We start from the raw sequence: 19,758 nt of genomic DNA, 5'->3' as shown, positions 1-19,758 counted from the left end.
CTAAATTTTAAAAAATGGTGCTCTTCAAAATGAAAGAAAATTCCATGTAGAAAATTCAGGTAATTTCACACACTCTTTAAAAAAGAGATAATAGACCCAAAGTGGAGCCACTTGTGCTAAGCTCCATTACCAAATCAAGACTTAAAACCAAAGTTAATTACAGTTTAACCTCTCCCAGGAGTGGACTATAAATCAGTTCATCTGAGATGATATGGTCAGCAGTGGTGAGAAAATCTGCCTGATAGACCCCTGCCAACAGCACTTTGAGACAAAGAACACCCTAGCTTTTTGATATCCTGATTTTGTTTATCTAACCATTAATGATCTGTTTGTGATCATGTCACACACTGAGCAAAATGCAGAAAATGCATGTGGATATAGAAGCTGAGCCCTAAGGGGCTGGTTTAGAGTCTTGTCAGAAATACAGGAAAGGTTCCTATAAGACCCAAATGGAAAAGTTTACACCAGGGGTCCCAAGTGGGATTAGAGAAGGTAATGATCATTTCCAGATGAGAGCAATCCATAAGGCTTCACAGTGGGGGTAGAGATGAGATTTTGAGAAAACATTTCTGGAATGTTAGTAATAGAATCAGGTAAATTCAAGGAAGAGCAGCATTACAATTAGGGTAGAGTAAAATGTTAGGCACCTCAGAGAAATATTAAGACTTTTGGCCACAGTTTAAAAATCATGTTATAGAATCTAACCATTCAATGTTTTCCTAGCTGTCTAAGGAATCTTAAGTTTATCTTATTGGTAATGGGAGAAACTGAAAGTTATCTTGTATGAAAATTGCTTGATCAAGGTAATTTTTAAAAACAATGAAATGGAGCAGAGTACAAAAAGTAATGTTGGAAAACAAGGTGAAATGAATGAAAGGTAATCAGAGTACAGGCAGTTGTCCAGGTGAATACATCAGAAAAGGCAAACTATTTCGGGCCAAAACAAAAGATTATATTCTATGACGAAAAATATGACAACATTTAGAGATGTTGGACTATTTATTATTATTCCTATCCATTAGGTTATGCTTTTGCTTGTTAACCTTCTGTTGAACACAGTATTAGCATTGACTGAGAATCTAATGACAAATCCCCTTTGAAATGTTATTTTAAATCCCTTTTGGAACATCTTGCAGTCTCTTATCTTTTTCTTGTGTACTATAAACTATTAGAAAAACTGGTTTTTCAAAATGTTAGCTACAGGATGAACTTCTAGAGAACATAGCTTTAGAGGTTTCCCTTCTTCCCAAGTAGTCTAGGTATAAATTTTGATATATTTTTCAGCTTTTAATACTAACCCTAAGTGATGAGTGGCAGGTGTAGAAGGAAGAGGGCTGAAGAAACTCTGTCAATTTGAAAAAGATTCATTATTTTTATCCAATTTTGTGGAGTGTCATTTTAAATAAGTGCTAGCCTGGAGAAGATTTTCATTGTTTTGAACCACAGGCTTTATATTACCTTAAAAAAAAAAACCTCTCAGCCACAAGTTGGATGCTTTTGGCAGCATTACAGATGTAGCACCACCCAGGCAGGGAGTGCATTTGCTTCTTTGCTTATTTCTGGCAGGGAGAGGAATGCTGGACATCGAGAGGCTACCAGGAAGGCTGCCCAGCACAACGCACACTGCTCACCAGTCCCATCTGGGCCTCCTGCTATTGTAACACACAGGTAAGTACAATGAGGTGCTGGTTCAAGTGCAGCAACCTAGCTCATTAGAGAGGCAATGAAAGTCAAGTGCAGCGAGTAAAGGTGCATAATAGATCTCCTCAACTTCAGGGAGCTCAACCAGGCCTGCCTCAGACCATAAGGTTCTCATTCACCACAATAAACTGCTGAAAAGGTCCTTTTATGTTTTATTATTAGTTAGACCTTTGTATATCAGTTTGCAACATGCTTTTCTATAGACTATTTAAAAACATTAAAACAGCAAGTGATGTTTTTTACAAATCTGTGGCTAGTGGATGTTAGTCTTTTATATTAATAAATTATAAAATCTTATAGCAATCTTTACTGCTGGGAAATGAAATATTGTATAAAGTTTAGTTTTCAGTTTTAATGTTTTAAAATACTGCAAATGGATAAAATGTAAGGTAACATTAGACAGTGAACTACAGAACTATAGAGAAAACATTTTCCTATAATATGGTAGTAGTCTCTAAATATAAAGCTCAATGTCGTAAATTTGGGCTCTTAATGAATTTTTTATATCACAAATTTTGTTTCCACTTAGATGTCAGAAACTGAGCTGGAAAAGGTAAAAGTAACAACAGCTGAGCATTTTGAAAATGATAAAAATAACGTTTCTTGGTTGAAAGAAGGTAAGTCCTCTTGCTTTCAACTTTCAATCAGTGTGAAAATAGTGATTTTGTTTATAAGCAAGAGATAGTGTGGGAGGTGAAAAAATGCCTGGCAATTAAAATTATATTAGTACTTCTGATTTTTTTCTTTTTGTTCTCTTGGCCTAACTGGTAGTTCGAGGATGTGCAGTATTAAAATGCTTTTTGTATTCCCTATGTTGCAGTAGATACAGATTATTTTGCTGGTGAGAGAATATATATTTTCAACTCAGATATACATTATCTGTGTGGTTCTTGTTGTTCTGTAGAATTCTCTCTTAAGTCAAGGAGACTAAATAATTTGAGGACAAGTATTTTTTTAAATAATAATCACAGTAAGGAAGGCGTGCTGTAGGAAGTAATGTCTACAAATAGAATCACCATTCACTGCAATTAGAGAAGCCACCTTCCCAGGGGAGGATGCTGTCAGCCACAGGCAGAGCGTGCGTGAGATGGTTGCTTGAAATATACACACAAATCAATATGTCCTCCTATGATGAGTACAAATTTTTGCACTTTTGAAAATATGTACAGGCTCATAATTATTTACTAGAAGGTTTGGTTTTATAATCTTTTCATTTTATAAACAACTTAATGTTTCTTAAACAGACTTGATATTTTATCAAAATAGGTGTGTCTTTTATGCTATTTGATACATTTATTCAATGGTAAAGAAACAGCTCTTAAGTAGTTGCTATTTCTCAAAATTGTGTTATAAGTTTATGTGAGACTTTAATATATATATGTCAAGTAAGTTCTATAACACCAAAATAATAATAATAGCATCAACCACATTGATGATGTTCATTGATGATTATGCTGAATCACCATTAACAACCCTATGCAGTACTGGTTATTTCTAATTTTCAGATGAGAAAACAGAGCCACAAATGGTTTAAGTAAATGGCCTAAATTTTTAAGATTAGGAGTTGTGACAGATCTGCAATTTGATCCTGGAGTGCATGACTCCATGGCACATGAATTTAACCACCACCTTATACAATATTTCAAAGAAAAGATGTTTACTGTACTTGTCAGGGCATGATCTGTGCTTACAAGTTTTTCAAGTGTTTAAGTCAGCACCTCCACCTTCATACATACCTTTACATCCACTTTCCTCCTTAATCCTGTCCTGTTTCAACCTTCATTACAATATTCCCTCTACCCCATTCTTCAGTAATCAAAATTAATAGTTGGAGTTCATCTCTGCTAGAGATTCTATTTCAGGATAAAATTTGATATAGACCTAAAGTATTCTCAGAATCTTTTTTCCCCAGAAAGCCACAGGAAAAGAGAATTCTCTAACTTCTTTAAATAGAATAATTTAAAAAACACTGTGGAAGTAAATACTTGTTATAGTAAATACTAGTTATACTTGGGTCAAAAATTTACCTCTGTATTTCTTGTGAATCCAAATCCATGAAGACAAATGTGTTCTTCACTACTAATTATAGTGAAGCTTATATTATTTGTTTTTGCTATAATTACTCCATTCTTATATAGAAACAGTGATGAAATTAATAGACCAGTCAATCATTTACTGAAGTATTTTCTTTTTCAAAAATTTGTGTCCATTAAGTACAGTTTAGTCATTACTTGTATTCTATAAAATCTAATTTCCCAAGTAACATGCTTTATCTTATTTAGATACTTTAAGCTACACTCAAATTATGTTTACAATATCTCAAAAAAGGAAATTGAGCCAGTTTAAATGAAGTTTAAACAACATGATTACAGTGACCTCTTCAATGGTTATTAATCAGTATTTTAAATGTATCAACTCTTAATAGGGGAGGGATTTAGAGGAACATATATAAAGGATACATGGACAACAACTGAGAAGAGTGGAAATGGGAGGGAGGGGGGGACCATGGCAGGTGGGATGGGATGGGAATAATAGACAGAAAACTATACTTGAAAAATAATTAAATAAATTTAAAAAATAAATTTATCAAATCTTTCTATCAAAGTTATTTTTCTTTTTTAATTATTCTTCAAGTACAGTTGTCTCCATTTTCACCCCACCATTCCCACCCACCTCAGCCATCCCCACTTTCCACCCTTAATCCTAACCCCCTTAGGCTTCATCCATTTATCCTCCTTGCTTCCTCCTTAAGAACCTATCCCCCTTTATCCCCTCCCATCTCCTGTCTGGTTACTGTCAGTTCTTAATTTCAATGTCTCTGTTTATATTTTGCATGCTCGTTTGTTTTGTTGACTAGGTACCACTTATAGGTGAGATCATATGATATTTGCCATTTACCACCTGGCTATTTTCACTTAGCATAATGCTCTCCAGATACATCCAAGCTAACACAAAGGGTACGAGCTCCTTCTTTCTTTCTGTTGCATAGTTTTCCATTGTGCAAATGTACCACAGCATATAGATCCACTTATTTACTAATGGGCACTTAGGTTGCTTCTAGCACTTGGCTATAGTAACTGCTGCTGTGAACACTGGGGTGCATAGAACTTTTGAATTTGTATTTCAGAATTCTTAGGGTATACACCAAGCAATGGAATAGCTGGGTCAAAAGACATTTCCATTTTTAGTTTTCTGAGGAAATTCCATAATGTTTTCCACAATGGCTATACCAGTCTGAATTTCTACCAACAGTGTGCTAGGGTTCCCTTTTCTCCACAACCTCACCAGCACTAGTTGTTTCTTGATTTCTTTATGGTAGCCATTCTGACCAGTGTGAACTGGTATCTACTGTTGTTTTAATTTGCATCTCTCTGATGGCCAGTGACACTGAGCATATTTTCATATGTCTCTGGGTCCTCTGTGTGTCCGTCTTACAGAAGTGTCTGTTTAGGTCCTTTGCCCATTTTTAAATTGGATTGTTTGTCTTCCTGGAGTGGAATCATGTGAGTTCTTTATATATTTTAGAGATCAAACCCTTGTCTGAGGTATCATTGGGAAATATATTTTCCCATGTGACTGGTTCCCCTTTCATTTTGCTGATGTTTTCTTTAATCTACAGAAGCTTTATATTTTGGTGAAGTCACATTCGTTTATTCTTCCTTTTATGTCCCTTACTTTAGGAGATATATCGGTGAAAATATTGCTCTGTGGAATATCTGAAATTTTCCTTTCTATGTTCTCCTCTAGGACTTTGATGGAGTTGTTACTTATCCTTAAGTCTTTTATCCATCTTGAGTTTATTTTTGTGTATGGTGTAACTTGGTGGTCGAGTTTCATTTTTTTGCATGTTGCTGTCTCGGTCTTCCAAAACCATTTGTTGAAGAAGCTATTTTTACTCCACCTTATGTTCCTGACCACTTTGTCAAATTTTAATTGATCATAGAGTCCTGAGTTTATTTCTGGGCTCTCTATTCTGTTACATTGACCTATGTATCTGTTCTTATGCCAACACCAAAATGTTTTGATTATTGTGGCTTTGTAATACAGTTTGATATCAGGCATTGTGATCCCTCCTACATTATTCTTCTCTCGAAAAATGTTTGTTTGTGATTTTATATGTAATTTTGAAATGTTTGTTTTATATCTGTGAAATACATCATTGGTATTTTAATAGGGATTGTGTTGAATGTATAAATTGCTTTAGGTAGTATATACATTTTGATGATGTCAATTCTTCCAATCTATGAACATGGTACATGCTTCCATTTATTTGAATCTTCCCTCATTTCTTTATTTTTGTGTAGTTTCTGAGTACAGATATTTTACCTCCTTCATTAGTTTATTCCTAGGACCTTTATTTTTCTTGTTGCTATAACAAATAGGATTTTATTTTCTGATTTCTCTTTCTGATAGTTTATTGTTGGTATACAAAAATGCCTTCAATTTTTGAATATTGACTTTGTGTCCTGCCATTTTGCCAAATTCACTTATTAGGTTGAGTAGTTTTTTGGTGGAGTTTACAGGATTTTATACCTACACTATCATGTCATCTGCAAATGATGACAGTTTTGTTTCCTCCTTTCCAATTTGGATGCCTTTTATTTCATTTTCTTATCTGATTTCTATGTACATGACTTCCACACTATATTGAATAGAAGTGGTGAAAGCATTCTTGTGTTGTTCCTGATCTTAGTGGGAAAACTTTAAGTTTTTGCCTATTGAATATGATGTTGGCTGTAGCTTTCTCATATATGGGCTTTATTATGTTGAGGTATGCTCCTTCTACTCCCACTTTCCTGAGTGTTTTGTCATAAATGGGTTCTGTACCTTATCAAGTGCTTTTTCTGAATCTATTGATTTGATGGAGGATTTTGTCTTTTCTTTTGTTCATGTGATATATTACATTTATTGCTTTGCAAATATTGTACCATCCTTGTATCCCAGGGATGAATTGCACTTGATCATGGTGAATAATCTTTTTAACATGTTGCTGGATGTGGTTGGCCAATATTTTGTTCAGGATTTCAGAGTCCATCTTCATCAGTGATATTGGTCTGTAATTTTTCTTTGTTGTGTATCTGCTTTGAGGATTAGGACGATGCTTGCTTCATAAAAAGAGCCTTGGAGTCATCCCTTTTCTTGGATTTTTGGGGATGCTCTGTGAAAGATAGGTGTTAGTTCTTCCTTAAATATTTTGTAAAATTCTCCTGTTAAACCATCCAGTCCAGGGCTTTTGTGTGCCCAGAGTTTCTTTATTACTGCTTCAATTTCATCGGCTGTTATCAGTCTGTTCAGGCTTTCTGCTTCTTCATTCAGTTTTGGATTATTATATTTTTTTCTAGAAATTTGCCCATTTCACCTAAGTTTTCAAATTTCTTGGCATGTAGTTTTTCATAGTAAGTTCTTAGAATCCTTTGTATTTCTGTGGTATCTATTGTAATCTCTCCTCTTTCATTTCTGATTTTGTTATTTGGGTCCTCTCTCTCTCTTTTTTTAAAATGAGTCTGCTTAAAGGCTAGTTGATTTTATCTTTTGAATGAACCAGCTCCTGGATTTACTCATCTTCAGAACTGTTCTCTTAGTCTCAATGCCGTATCATTCTACTCTGATCTTGGTTATTTCCTTCCTTCTATTTGCTCTGGGCTTTCTTTGTTGTTGTTCCTCCAGTCCTTGTAGATGTAGGGTTAGGTTGTTTGTTGGAAATGTTTCTGTCTTTTTTAGGTAGGCCTGTATTGCTATGAACTTCCATTTCAGGACTGCCTTTACTGTATCCCATAAGTTTTAGACTGTTGTGAATTGATTTTTATTTGTTTCCAGAAATTTGTTTTTTATTTCTTTCTTGATCTTATTCTTAATGCATTCATTGTTTAATAACATGCTATTCAATCTCCTTGAATTTGAGTGTTTTTGAGGCTTTTCCCTTAAGGTTAGTTTCTAGTTTCAGGCCATTATGGTCTGAGAAAATGCTTGATATTCTTTCAATTTTTTTTTGGTTTGTTGAGGCTTGTTTTGTGTAGTGTAATGTGGTTATCTTTGAAAATGTTCCCCGTTCATTTGAAAGAATGTGTACTTTGTTTCTTTGGGATGAAAGATTCTACATATATCAGTTAAGTCCATTTGGTCTAAGGTATTGTTCAATGCTGCAATATCCTTGCAGCCTTGATGTTTTCTTGGGAAGGTCTATCCATTTTTCACAGTGGGGTGTTAAAATCCTCTAGTATGTGCCTTGCTGTCTATATTTTTTTCTTGAAGTCCTCCAAGAATTTTTTATATATTTGGGTTCTCTTATATTGGGTGCATATGTGTTTATAATGTTTATGTCTTCTTGATGGATTATTCCCTTGAGTATTATGAAGTGCCCTTCTGGGTCTCTTTTTATGGCCCTTATTTTTCAAATTATATTGTCTGATATGAGTAGTGCTACCCTGGCTTTTTTGTTTTTGTTGTCCATTTGCTTGAAATATTTTTCCAAACCTTCATTTTTGGTATGTGTAGGTCTTTTTTTCTGAGGTGTGTCTCTTATAGGCAGCATATGTGTGGGTCATGGTTTGTTTATTTGTTTGTTTGTTTTAGACAGAGAGGAAACGAGGGAGAAAGGGAAGGAAAGAAGTATCAATGTGTGATTGTGTCTTGTGTAACCCCTAAAGTGGACCTGGCCCACAACCCAGGCATGTGTCCTGACTGGAAATCGAACCAAGGATGCTTTGGTTTGCTGGCTGGCACTTAATCCAGGGTGGGTCATATTTTCTTTTCCATTCAGCTGCTCTATGTCTTTTGATTGAGCATTTAATCCATTTATATTGATGGTTACTATTGGTTATGGTTACTTATTCATTGCCATTTCATTCCCTTTGTACATGTGTTTTTCATTCTCTCACTTTCTTTTTTCCTTTTCTTAAAACAATCACTATATTATCTCTTGCAGTGCAGTTTGGCGGAGGTGTATTCTTTTGTTTGGTAAAATTCTCACTTTTCCTTCCATTATAATTGAGAGCCTTCCTTGATAAAGTAGTCTCAGTTGTGGGCCTCTGCTTTTCATTACTTGTAATATTTCTGGCCATTCCCTTCTGGCTTGTAGCATTTTTGTTGAGAAGTCAGCTGCTAGCCTTATTAGTGCTCTCTGTATGCTACTTCCTGTTTCTCCCTTGCTGCCTTCTAGATTCTATCTTTATACTGGAATTTTGCCATTTTAATTATGATGTGTCTTGGAGTTGGCCTCTTTGTGTTCCTCTTGATTGGGACTCTCTGTGCTGCCTAGTTTCGTGTGACTTTTTCTTTCATCAATTTAGGGAAGTTTTCCATCATTAGTTTTTCAAACAGATTTGCCAACCCTTGTTTTTCTTCTCCTTCTGGTATCCCTATTATATGGATATTATTACATTTCATGTTGTCCTTTAGTTCCCTTAACACCTCTTCATTCTTCTGAGTCTATTCATTTCTTGCTCTTTCTGGGAGTTTTTTTCTACCTTGTTCTGCAGCTCACTGATTTGATATTCTGCTTCATCTAGCCTGCTTTTCATTCCTTTTACTTTGTTCTTCAATTCAGAAATTATATTCTTCATTTCCTCTTGGATCTTTTCTATGTTCTTTCTCATGGTGGTTTAATTCTCAGTAAGCTTCATGTAGCCTCCCTGTAGTTTTTGTAATTTTCTGTGAGCTCATTGAGCTTCCTTACAACCATTGTTTTGAACTCAATGTCTGATAGTTGACTTGCCTCTCTTTCATTTAGCATTATTTATGAGGGTTCCTCTTTTCCTTTTGGGGGGGTTTGTTTCTCTGTCTTTCTATTGTTTGTGAGACTCTTCTTGTTTGTCTCTGCTGCTTAACTTGATCTGTTTCGACTTCCTGAGTTTGTGGTGTGAAGTTCTATGTTAGGAGCCCTTGAGATCCGGTGGTGCAGTCTCCTTGATCTCCTGGACTTGATGCTCTTGGGATGGCCTTTATGCTATTTATGTTGTCTCTCTAGGTGTAATTGTGTTTTGATTGTTATATGATCACTCTTTGGTGAGTCTTTCCCTCCATCTGGTTGACTATCACTCTACCCACCAGGCCTTGTGTGCTGTTACACAGGCGCTACCAGTACAAAACTACAAAGCCCAGGGAAGAAACCAGCATCCACAAAAATATACCCCTCCCCCACAATCCTACTAACAGCAGATGAACCAGTATAATAAGGGTACAAAGAGATTAAGACCATTACAAGAATGGAGATAAATGAACTGTAGTATAAATTCTAGTGACTTAATAGGCACAGACTTGCTAGGTGAGAAATGAATGTTAGAAAGCTATGGAGGATAGAAAATATCACTAATCATGGAGAAGACTACAGTGGATTTTGTCTAGGTAGTCTCTAGAATTTACCACTGTTTTTTCTTTCTGGATCCTTCTCTGGTGATGTCAGATGTTGACCCCATCTGACCTTAGGCAGCCTGCTCTGATAGCGGTGGAGATCTGCTATGTATAGTTGTTTCCTTCAGTTGTTAATCTAGTCACTCTGCACTCAGCAGTGACACTTAAGCCGTATAGGGTGGGGCAGAGTCTCTCCTGGGGGCAGGGCTGTTGTTTTCCATCAGGCTGCTGCTGCTTGAAGGAGAGTGGTCTGTCTGATCAGGATGGCTGCTGTCATAGGTGTAATGACTCAGCACCAAAATTCCTGTGGCTACCCTCTCAGCTTTCTCCCCAAAGTTTCTGTCCCCAGTCTCTCCTCAGGTATCTCTAGCCCACTCTGACCACCCCTGTGCTGGAGCCCCAGGTAAATGTCTACAAATAAAAGTTTGTGCATTGGCCCTTAAAATGGCTGTTTGTGTATTCAGTGGCCATCTCTGGTGGAGACTCTTTCTGCTGCTTTTTGTCACCAGTTGTTTTCTGTGTACTTTTCAGGGCTCCAATGTTCTAGGCAGGGGATCCCAGCTTAGGGTTTAGACCTCATCCTTCTCAGGGAAATCCAACCAGCTTCTTAATTACCCATCCAGCACTGCCACCTATGGATACACAGATAGCCCTCTGGGATCTCTACCACGCCCCTTACCAAACAGTTTATGCTGAAGTTAATTTTTCTTGTCGTCCAAGGTTATAAGTTTTCTCTCTCACTATTGTTCAGTTGTTTATTCCAGGTGATTTACACACAATTTAGTTGTAATTCCAGAACCATCCTGGAAGAAGGCTAGTGTGGCTTTCATTCACTCCTCTGCCATCTTGCTTCCAATCTAAAATGAAGTTAATGATTTAAATTTCCTCAAAAATTTTTCTCTTGAATGACAAAATTAATTGTTATTCTTATCACAATATGTCTTTCCTCCTTCTGCAACTCAAGCTAAATAATCTCTATTGTTAAAATGTAGGGTATCATAGCAATCCTTTAGTTATTAGGGTTAAAGCAAAACCACTTACTGGGTAATCTATGTAAAACACTGAACACAGTGCCTGACCCCACAGTGAGCATATGACCAATGAGTTATCACCACCATTGCCAACCTGAGTACTGATGTTTTTCAAACATTCAGCCAACTTACCCATTGTAATTAAATATTTATTAACCATGGTGTTACTAGAGATAAGGTACAAGGTGGGAGAGAACAATTAAAAAAATAAAAGCAACAGTTCTGCACTCTAGAAATTTACTACCTTATTGGCTTGCTTTTGCTTAAAAGATGAAGCTTTAATTACTGTCCACTTTCTGTCCAATGGCTCATGGGCTTGATTGCCTCAGCAATGGTTCAAAAAGCTGTGTAAAGCCACACCCAGAGCTATTATCAACAATTAGGGTATATAGTGTTTGAGAGGCACCCTGTAGATCTGAAATGCACTCATTGAAAACTTAATTGAATCTTATTTTACAAACCATCAGGCAATCCTGTATCACTGTTTTTTTCATGATGCCTTTAAATTCTAATGTGATTAGATCTATCACATTCTTAGGTTTCAACTTAAGGAACTCAAAAGGATATAGGTGGATCCCAGGAAAAAATTCTGAAGAACAGGATAAGTAATTATCTAGTAAGAAGTAAGTAATCCAGGGATCATACTTGGAAAAATCATGTTTAAAGACAATCAGGGGAATAAAATATGACTTTGAATATGTACCAGGCAACTGATGAGTTATATCATGCAATTGTGGACCAAAGTGGTCTAGAAAAGCTGGTTTTGAAGGTGATTACCATCTGTTTGCATAGGTGAAGAGGAGGAGAAAATGCTGGGAGTAAAGTCATCAGATACAGAAAGATACCTGCTTTGGTATCTTTGGTATCTGCTATGAACATGGGCATAGTGGCTATTTATTTGTGTATGGCTTAACACAGAGTAAAAGGGACAAACAGACTGAGATCCCACTATAGGTTAAGTGGTTGGACACAGGTTCTGGATTGTCACTCTAGGACTTAGGGCAGAGACTAATATATTAAGGCATGATTAGGGTATATATGTATTTATAACTAGTTTGCAGAGTGACATGGAAGAGGCAGAGGAAAGGTGGGCAGGAGTGGTGTGATAGCTAAGTCAGAGACATATCCAGTGGCACTGAAGTGAGAAAAAAATGACCTGGGTTAAAACCATAACAAGGAATAGAATAAAATAGGCCCAAATGTGAAAAACTTTATGAAGGAAAAATTGATATAACAGAGAAATTGGAGAGAAATTACAGGTGGAATAAAATGGCATGTAATACTCCATTAGCCAGGGAACGCTCTGGGTATGGATTTCAGTGCTTAAGGCTTACACCATTTGATACGGAAGAGAAACATCAGGGCCAGGGGATGGGAGCCTTTAAATTGTTGCCATTTGCAGTTTAAAATTGTAGCATCACTAGTGTTTGAACTGCACACAATTTCTTACAGTGCCTCCTAATTTTTCAGGAGAAGCTGAAGATCTGAATTTCCACGTGAAATCTAATAAGGTTAAGTAATAACAACAATAGTAAAGCACAATATGAAACAAATAAAACCAGGTTCTGTGACTATTTCAGTCCACAGGCTACCAGTTTGTAACTTCTGTTCTAAAAGCTCATATACCTAAACAAAACCTATTACAACTGCCCCAAACCAGTTTTCCATAAAAATTGCTTCTTTGGCATGCATATATGCACTCACACACACATATATATATATACACATATATGCACATGTTTATATGTGTAGGCAAAGTCAATTCAGTTGTCTAATTTTTAAAAATGTGACGATAAAACCACTGAAATTAAACCATTCATTCTATAATTACCTGTTGTTGTTTCAGTGAAGCATTCTCTTATGGTTATAATACACAGAGGGTAAAGTAAAATAACCGTTGTTACAGCACAAGCGTGCCATCAATGTTTTTTAATCACCTCATCAGGTGTTGACTCTGTTCAATAACTACTGAATTTGGTGGGCCTAATTGGAAAATTCATACTTAGGGAAGAGATGTTTTGTTTTTTTTTTAAAAGGAGAATGGGGCAATGAACACGTGTTCTCTCACCTTCCAAAAATGCCAGAAATAGAAAAGCTTGGATGTTGAGAATTGTGCAGTCATTTTTCACTAAGTATAAGCAGTCATATGGTGAGTACAGTGTTTGATGATTTAAAAACTGTTATTTAAATACATTTTGGAGGAAATACCCCTAAACTTATTCAGTATTAATGTAGCAAAGTTGGGTCACCAATGCTTCTTGAATACTCGTTTAATATTTAATTAGAATTAATAAATATGAGGACCTGATTTTTCATGATACTGGAAAACAGCCTAGAGTCCCCAAATGTCATGTCATGTTACAAAAATTTTCTTCTTAATAAAATATAAAACTTCTAATCTATAATACAAGAATCACATCTCATTTTTGGTCATTGTTTGTTTGCAAGTGAGATAGAAAAAGTGAGAATCTTTATTGACATTCATAAATTCATTGGATTTTTAAAAATTCTAAGTAAACAAAAAGTCCTTCGTTTGCTCAAACATAATTTCAGATTATAAACATTAAAACAATTTCAAAATATGTATTTTATTCAACTAAGCAACCATTTGAATGGACTCCTCTTGAACTGACACACAACATGTTAGACAAAGAAACAAAGATGTCAGTCAGTGAAAATGCCAGTTTACACCCTCAAGGAGCTCATGTCAAGGAGCTCATGTATTTAAGTGCTTTGTTTATTATAATGACTGCATATTAATTCATACTAATTCTTTCAACTCAGATAATTCTCATTTTTAGAAGGGCTCCTTTTTCTGACTAGTTTAAAAATTAAGCTACACTAATGCTTATTTTAAATAGTTAATTTTCACAAATAGCATATTTTGAGATTCCTGTTAGTGTGTATAAACAAGAAACAGGATAATTAGCTCTTACTTCATTAATCTTCCTTAACTTGTGAAAATGTGTTACCAATAACTAGAACAGGTGAGGAAAAACTAACAGCCAAATAAATGTTGCTTTGTGTTTAAACATAGTTGAAAAGAGAAATTAGGTGGAAGAACATGACTTTGCAAATCATATAAGTAAGTAAAACAAGTATAAGAACAAGATACTTTTATAAGAGTAGTTGTCTGTGCTTTGAAATGAGATGATGTGGTAGAGATTTATGTGGGGAGGGAGAGATTTGTGTTGAGACTTAAATCATGGGAAGAAGCCAGCTGTGCAAAAATCCCGTAAGGACATTCCAACAGGAAGAAGAGCTTGTACAAGGATAATGTGGCTCAGAATTCAGAATGACTAAATGGGAAAGAAGGAAAGGAGGGAGGCACTGCATGATGGCGATGCTGACTAGAGAATAGGAAAAACACACTGGAGATGAAATTATCAGATTTGGGTGAGTCACCACCTTAAGTGCGAAATGTCTATGAGGCATCCTAAATGAACATTATCAACCAAGCAATAGGACATATGAGATCAGTTGCTGAAAGGGAATACCTGCTTGAGATTTTGCTTAGTCCTGAAGATCGAGAGGACCTTTGTTGATTGAGAGAGTAAAGGCAATGAAATAAAATTTCAAATAGAAGGAATGAGGCAGGAAGCATATCATATTTCAAAAAGTGAATGAAAACAAGAGTGGCTAAAGCATCTTGACCCAAATGAGGGTTGGCATTCAAAGATGTGAGGAGTTTGCCCTGGAATAGAGCCAAGAACCTTTCATAGACCTAGGTCAGCACTTTGGATTCTAATAAACTCTTTAGCCTGGAAATGCCTACTTAATCTATATTTTACACTGTAGTAAAATATATTCCACTACAGCTTATTCTCAAAAGAACAGAAGGTTAAGGAATATCAAAGGATAACGTTACTATCAAATTTTAATTACTATAATATAAAACTTTAATAGTTTGTATTAGGTTCTTAGGAACAGAATCAATCGATGGATAGATGATAGATAGATTGGTTGATAGATAGAATAGATAGATAGATAGATAGATAGATTATAGATAGATAGATTATAGATAGAAAGGTTATAGATAGAAAGGTTATAGATTTATTATGAGTGAATAGCTCAGATATTTATGGAGGCTGCAAAGTCCCACAATAAACTGTGTACAAGCTGGAGGCTGAAGAAAGCCAGTGGTCTAATTCCAGTTTAAGCCCCAAGTGCTGAGAGCCAATGGCATAAATTTTGCTGTAAGTAAGACATTCAAATAAGCAGGAGTGTAATGTCTAAGTGCAGGAAAACATGTGTGTCTTAGCTCAAGTGGAGGGAGCAAATTTGTCCTTCCTCCAGCTTTTGCTCTATTTAGCCCCTAGCAGATTGATGAGGTCCATTCACATTGGTGGAAGCGATTTTTTTTAAATCAGACTATAAATTCAAGTATTAACTATTTCTAAAAGTCAAGAAGAAAAATCCAGGGACATAAGGGACAGAAACTAATCTAGCTCTGGAGCTCTAAATAGTAAGACAACAAATATATTCAGGTCACCAACCCTACAACAAATTAGCTCCATGTATTTTTTCTGTCCTCTCATCCACTATAGTCAAGACTCCAAACCTCAAAGAAAAAAAGCTTAATAGACAGGGCAGGGAACCTTAACTGATAGTACCACCAGGCTTCATAATGAATGTGAGGTGCTTCTTTAGAGGGAATTCAAGTTTCTAACACCAGAAAGCAGAGAGAAGAGCTGCTGTGTGGCCCGCAAATAATGTCTACTCTAAAAGTCAATACCCATGACCCAGTCTTCAGTGCTTTTCCCTTTAAGGGATATTTCCCTAAGAATGTGACATGTGCTGTTGATGGAGTGCTGAACATTTCTGGAAGGAGAGTACTTAGGTTAAATGTATTGCCCTTTTATTGAAGGTCAAATGTCAGAATCATTATGATTCTCTGATAACCTTACTTTATGTTTAGAAAATTCAGTGAAATATAAGATTTTCTGTGTTCTGTAGGTCAACAAATTAAATTTCAGTGGCATAGCCTATAGCTGACAAGTAAGGCTATAAAATAGTAAGTTCATTTCTTATAAATTGATGTTGATCCCAATGGAATGGAAGTCTTAGAAGATGCCATGTCAGCCTGACACTATGACCGGATGAATTAATCAGTACAAAGTACCTACAAGTTGTTAAAGAGCAGATTTAAATACTCTCTTTCAATGATGATAGGGCACTACATCAAATCAGGAATGGTCTTAGCTCACCATTATTAATGGAATTTTATGGACTTACAGTGAAGCAATCTGTAAAGACTGAGAACCAGTCTCTCCTGTCTCAACAGGAAGAAGAAAACTATAGAGAACTGGAAACTTCAAGAGGTTTCCAGTTTTTAATTTAGTTTTTCAGTAGACACACTCATTTTCCTATAAGTCACAATAATTGTTGATGTGATACACTTAACCAACGTTAGTATAAAGAGCAATCTTATAGTGAGAAAAAAAGTCCTTTATGTTCTATGCATCAGGAATAAGAACATCGCATTTCTTGTAAATTCTACAAAGAGACACTTTATTTTTATATGATTATAGCCCATTTCTTTCAGCTTAGAAACAGCGTTTAGAGGAAATGCTCTCTAATAAAATGCACCTATACTAGGTGTTCACCAGACCATTAGTTAAAAAAAGAAATGTGAACAGAGCAAATGAAGATATCACTCTTCAGGCATAAATCATTTCAACCATTTTAGCCATTATTTCAACCTGTGGAAAAGTAAATGTGCAACAAAGACAAAAATCAAGGGCAATGACAGTAGTGTTGCCAGAGTATAACTTTAAGAAAAAATAGATAGGAAAACTTACAGAGGTGGTATAGTATTAAATAAGACATCAGGAAAATTCTTGAGTTGAATTTTCATACCAACATAGATTCTAAAAGAAATTGCTACGTCACTGAAGGTAAGGAAGATGCTTTAATAATCTCAAACAATAAACAAGGAAAGAGGAAAATGTACATTTTTGCTCTCCTTTCATGTACCAATTTTATTTTGTTTTATATTTAGAATATTCAGTCTTATAGATAGAAAATCAAATTTCTACTAGAATTACCAAAATATATATGTCAATACTAAAACATCTTGAATGTAGTTTTCATAAAAATATAAACATGAACAAGTATTAAGGACACATGGACAATAACTAAGGTGGGGGGTGGAAATGGGAGGGAGGTGGGGAGCACTGGGTGGGGGCAGGGCTGGGAATATAAGACAGAAAATGTACTTGAACAAGAATTAAATTAAAAAAAAAAGAAAGTGGTTTGCATATCTTATGTGTTATATAAACCACTGGACTAGCTGTAATTCTTTAACTTCCAATTAAAATATTTCAGATTTGAATGTTAATAAGATTCAAATAAAATATGCTTGCTAGCCTCCTCCCCCAAAATTGTATATAAGTATATAAAGATACCCTTCAGGAGAATAAAAGTACACAACACATTATATACAGACCACAATTAATAAAAAAGAAAATATTCCACTGTATACATGTCTTAAAACTAATTTCTTAGACTAATATATAAAATTCAGTTTGATACGGCAAACCATTCATAACACAGAAAGCATTTGTTTTACAAAATAATATAAAATAAGTAAACCAAATCAACAAATGTTTGGATTTCTCATAAGGGCACAGACTTAGACAAATGATATACTATGATTCACATGACCAAGGATCTTATAATTCAGTTGGGGAAACAAAGTAACAGCAGCATATCTGCTTTGCCATATGATTCAGACAAAAGCAAGCTCTTAAGATACATTCGAAATATAGTAGAATGTGCACAACCAATTTGGATGGAGTTGTTTTCAGTATCAAATCTTACACACCGAGCCATATGGGTATACCCAATTTCTTAGATAGATGCATATTTCTTTTAAGATTAAAACAGAGCCTTTTGATTTGTTTTGTTTTTAATTTAGCAGATTTGGGCTAAAACTACTATTCTGAAGAGTCAGTTGAAAACAGTAGGATTCATTTAAAAATATTAACTCAGTTTTTTTACATATCTTAAAAGACCTTTTTAATACATATTCTTTATTTATTAATCAGTCTTTTTATTTAAAATAGAAAAACAATGAATATACTCATTTTAAAATGAGGAAAACATTACCATAAAAGGATAGAGATACTTAATAGATAGTACGGGGCTTCACTTTTTCAAGGAAAAGTTTTAAGTGGCTAATCTATTTAATAAAGAGGAAAAATGCACTAAAGACAAACAAAAAGTAATACAAATTGGAGACACAGTGTATTTATAGGTCAGTAATGCACTGGTGTGTTCAAATTCAGTATAATTTTAAATCTCTAAATTCTGTAGGTCAATGCCCATTAATTAGGAAGCCACTCTCAGGCCTTCAAATTCCAGGTGAAATTATCAGGTCTGAGTTCTATAACATGTTATCTAATAACAAAATGTACTCTTTGTTTCAGTTTTACCTAAGGAAATAGTCTTATTTTGGTTGCTCCTGGATATAATGAGCAGAAGTAACTTGTTCCTATAATTTTGGAGAATTATAGGAACCGAGTTAACAATGCTAATTAGTAATCCATTTTAATTTTTAAAAACAGTAAATAGAAAAAAGTCCCACGGTTTAAAAATACATATGCAAAATACATAGATTTTATATGTAACTCTGTTTCTGGAACATAATATTTGATTCTATCCTTCTCTCTGGCCTTCACACAATATATTTATTGACTGTCTCCTATTTGTAAGATAACATAGTTTCAACAAGATAATTACACATAACACTCAAGGTGACTACAATCAATATATGTGTGTTGTTGCAGGAGGAGGTGGTAGTTAAGGAAAGTTTATTTTAAGTCAGTAGGTTTAAGGAGGAGGAATATTGAGTATTAGATTGTTAATTGCTTAAGGGTATGGATGTATTTGGCTTGTTACCTCCATATTTTTTTGAGTATCCAAATAGCCCCTGAGTTGATAGATGCTCAAAAATTATATAACTAAGTGAATAAATAAATAAATAAATAAATAAATAAATAAATTGAGGATGATCTGAAATCCAAAGGTAGGAAAGAGCACATTTACAATTCAAAAAATTGGGAATATAGTTGGGCTATAAATCATGATTAGAATTTCAATAGGCAGTAACATCATGAACTGGTAAAATTTGATGGTCTGAAGTGGAAACAGAGAAGTCTGGGGTGTTCAGAGAACAGTAGTTATATTTGGCTTGGAAGTCAGAGAGTAAGAAATAAATTTTGGCTATACTATAAGTGGCTTTTCATACTAGGCTGAAGGGCATCAGCTGAATGTTCTAAGACAAAAGAAAGCAACTAAATACATCCAGGGTTAGGTGGGAATGTAGACAGACGAATCACCTCTGTTCTAGTACACATTTCCAATTTGAGAATCTTTATGAAGATAGAGGTAAAATAGAAGGGAAGGATGGAAAAAGAGTGACTAGTTAAAAGCATCCACAGATAAGAAGGGATAATGGTTGGGATAATGGTTGCCAAGCCAATGGAAACAGAAGCTGGCACTCAAAATAGTGCTGATCCCAAGGCCTTGACCATGGACTGGGTATGAAAGGGTAAGAGAGAGAAAGAGTTGCCATAGATTAAAGAAAGTGACTGGACTGAAACAGAAATTGTATGTATGTATCCTTATGTAAGTAATTTGTTTACTTTAGAAAAATTTTAAAAATTCAGATGGA

The 19,758-nt window shown here is 35.1% G+C and overlaps 1 protein-coding gene across 1 annotated transcript in view; it reads left to right on the top strand.

Annotated features, from left to right (window-relative positions):
- The first annotated feature begins 2,230 nt into the window (after window positions 1-2,230).
- The window catches only part of MDFIC2 (MyoD family inhibitor domain containing 2), a 159,455-nt gene continuing 141,927 nt past the window's right edge, over window positions 2,231-19,758 (top strand). Inside the window, exon 1 of the mRNA XM_037041306.1 lies at window positions 2,231-2,318. Coding sequence (XP_036897201.1) covers window positions 2,231-2,318 — 88 coding nt within the window. The remainder of the gene's footprint in view (window positions 2,319-19,758) is intronic.

Source organism: Sturnira hondurensis, unplaced genomic scaffold, assembly GCF_014824575.4.
Source record: "Sturnira hondurensis isolate 20B ecotype Veracruz unplaced genomic scaffold, ASM1482457v3 Scaffold0002840, whole genome shotgun sequence".
Lineage (NCBI taxonomy): Eukaryota > Metazoa > Chordata > Mammalia > Chiroptera > Phyllostomidae > Sturnira > Sturnira hondurensis.
Note: the sequence above shows the minus strand (reverse complement) of the source record. Positions and strands in the feature narration are given on the sequence as shown.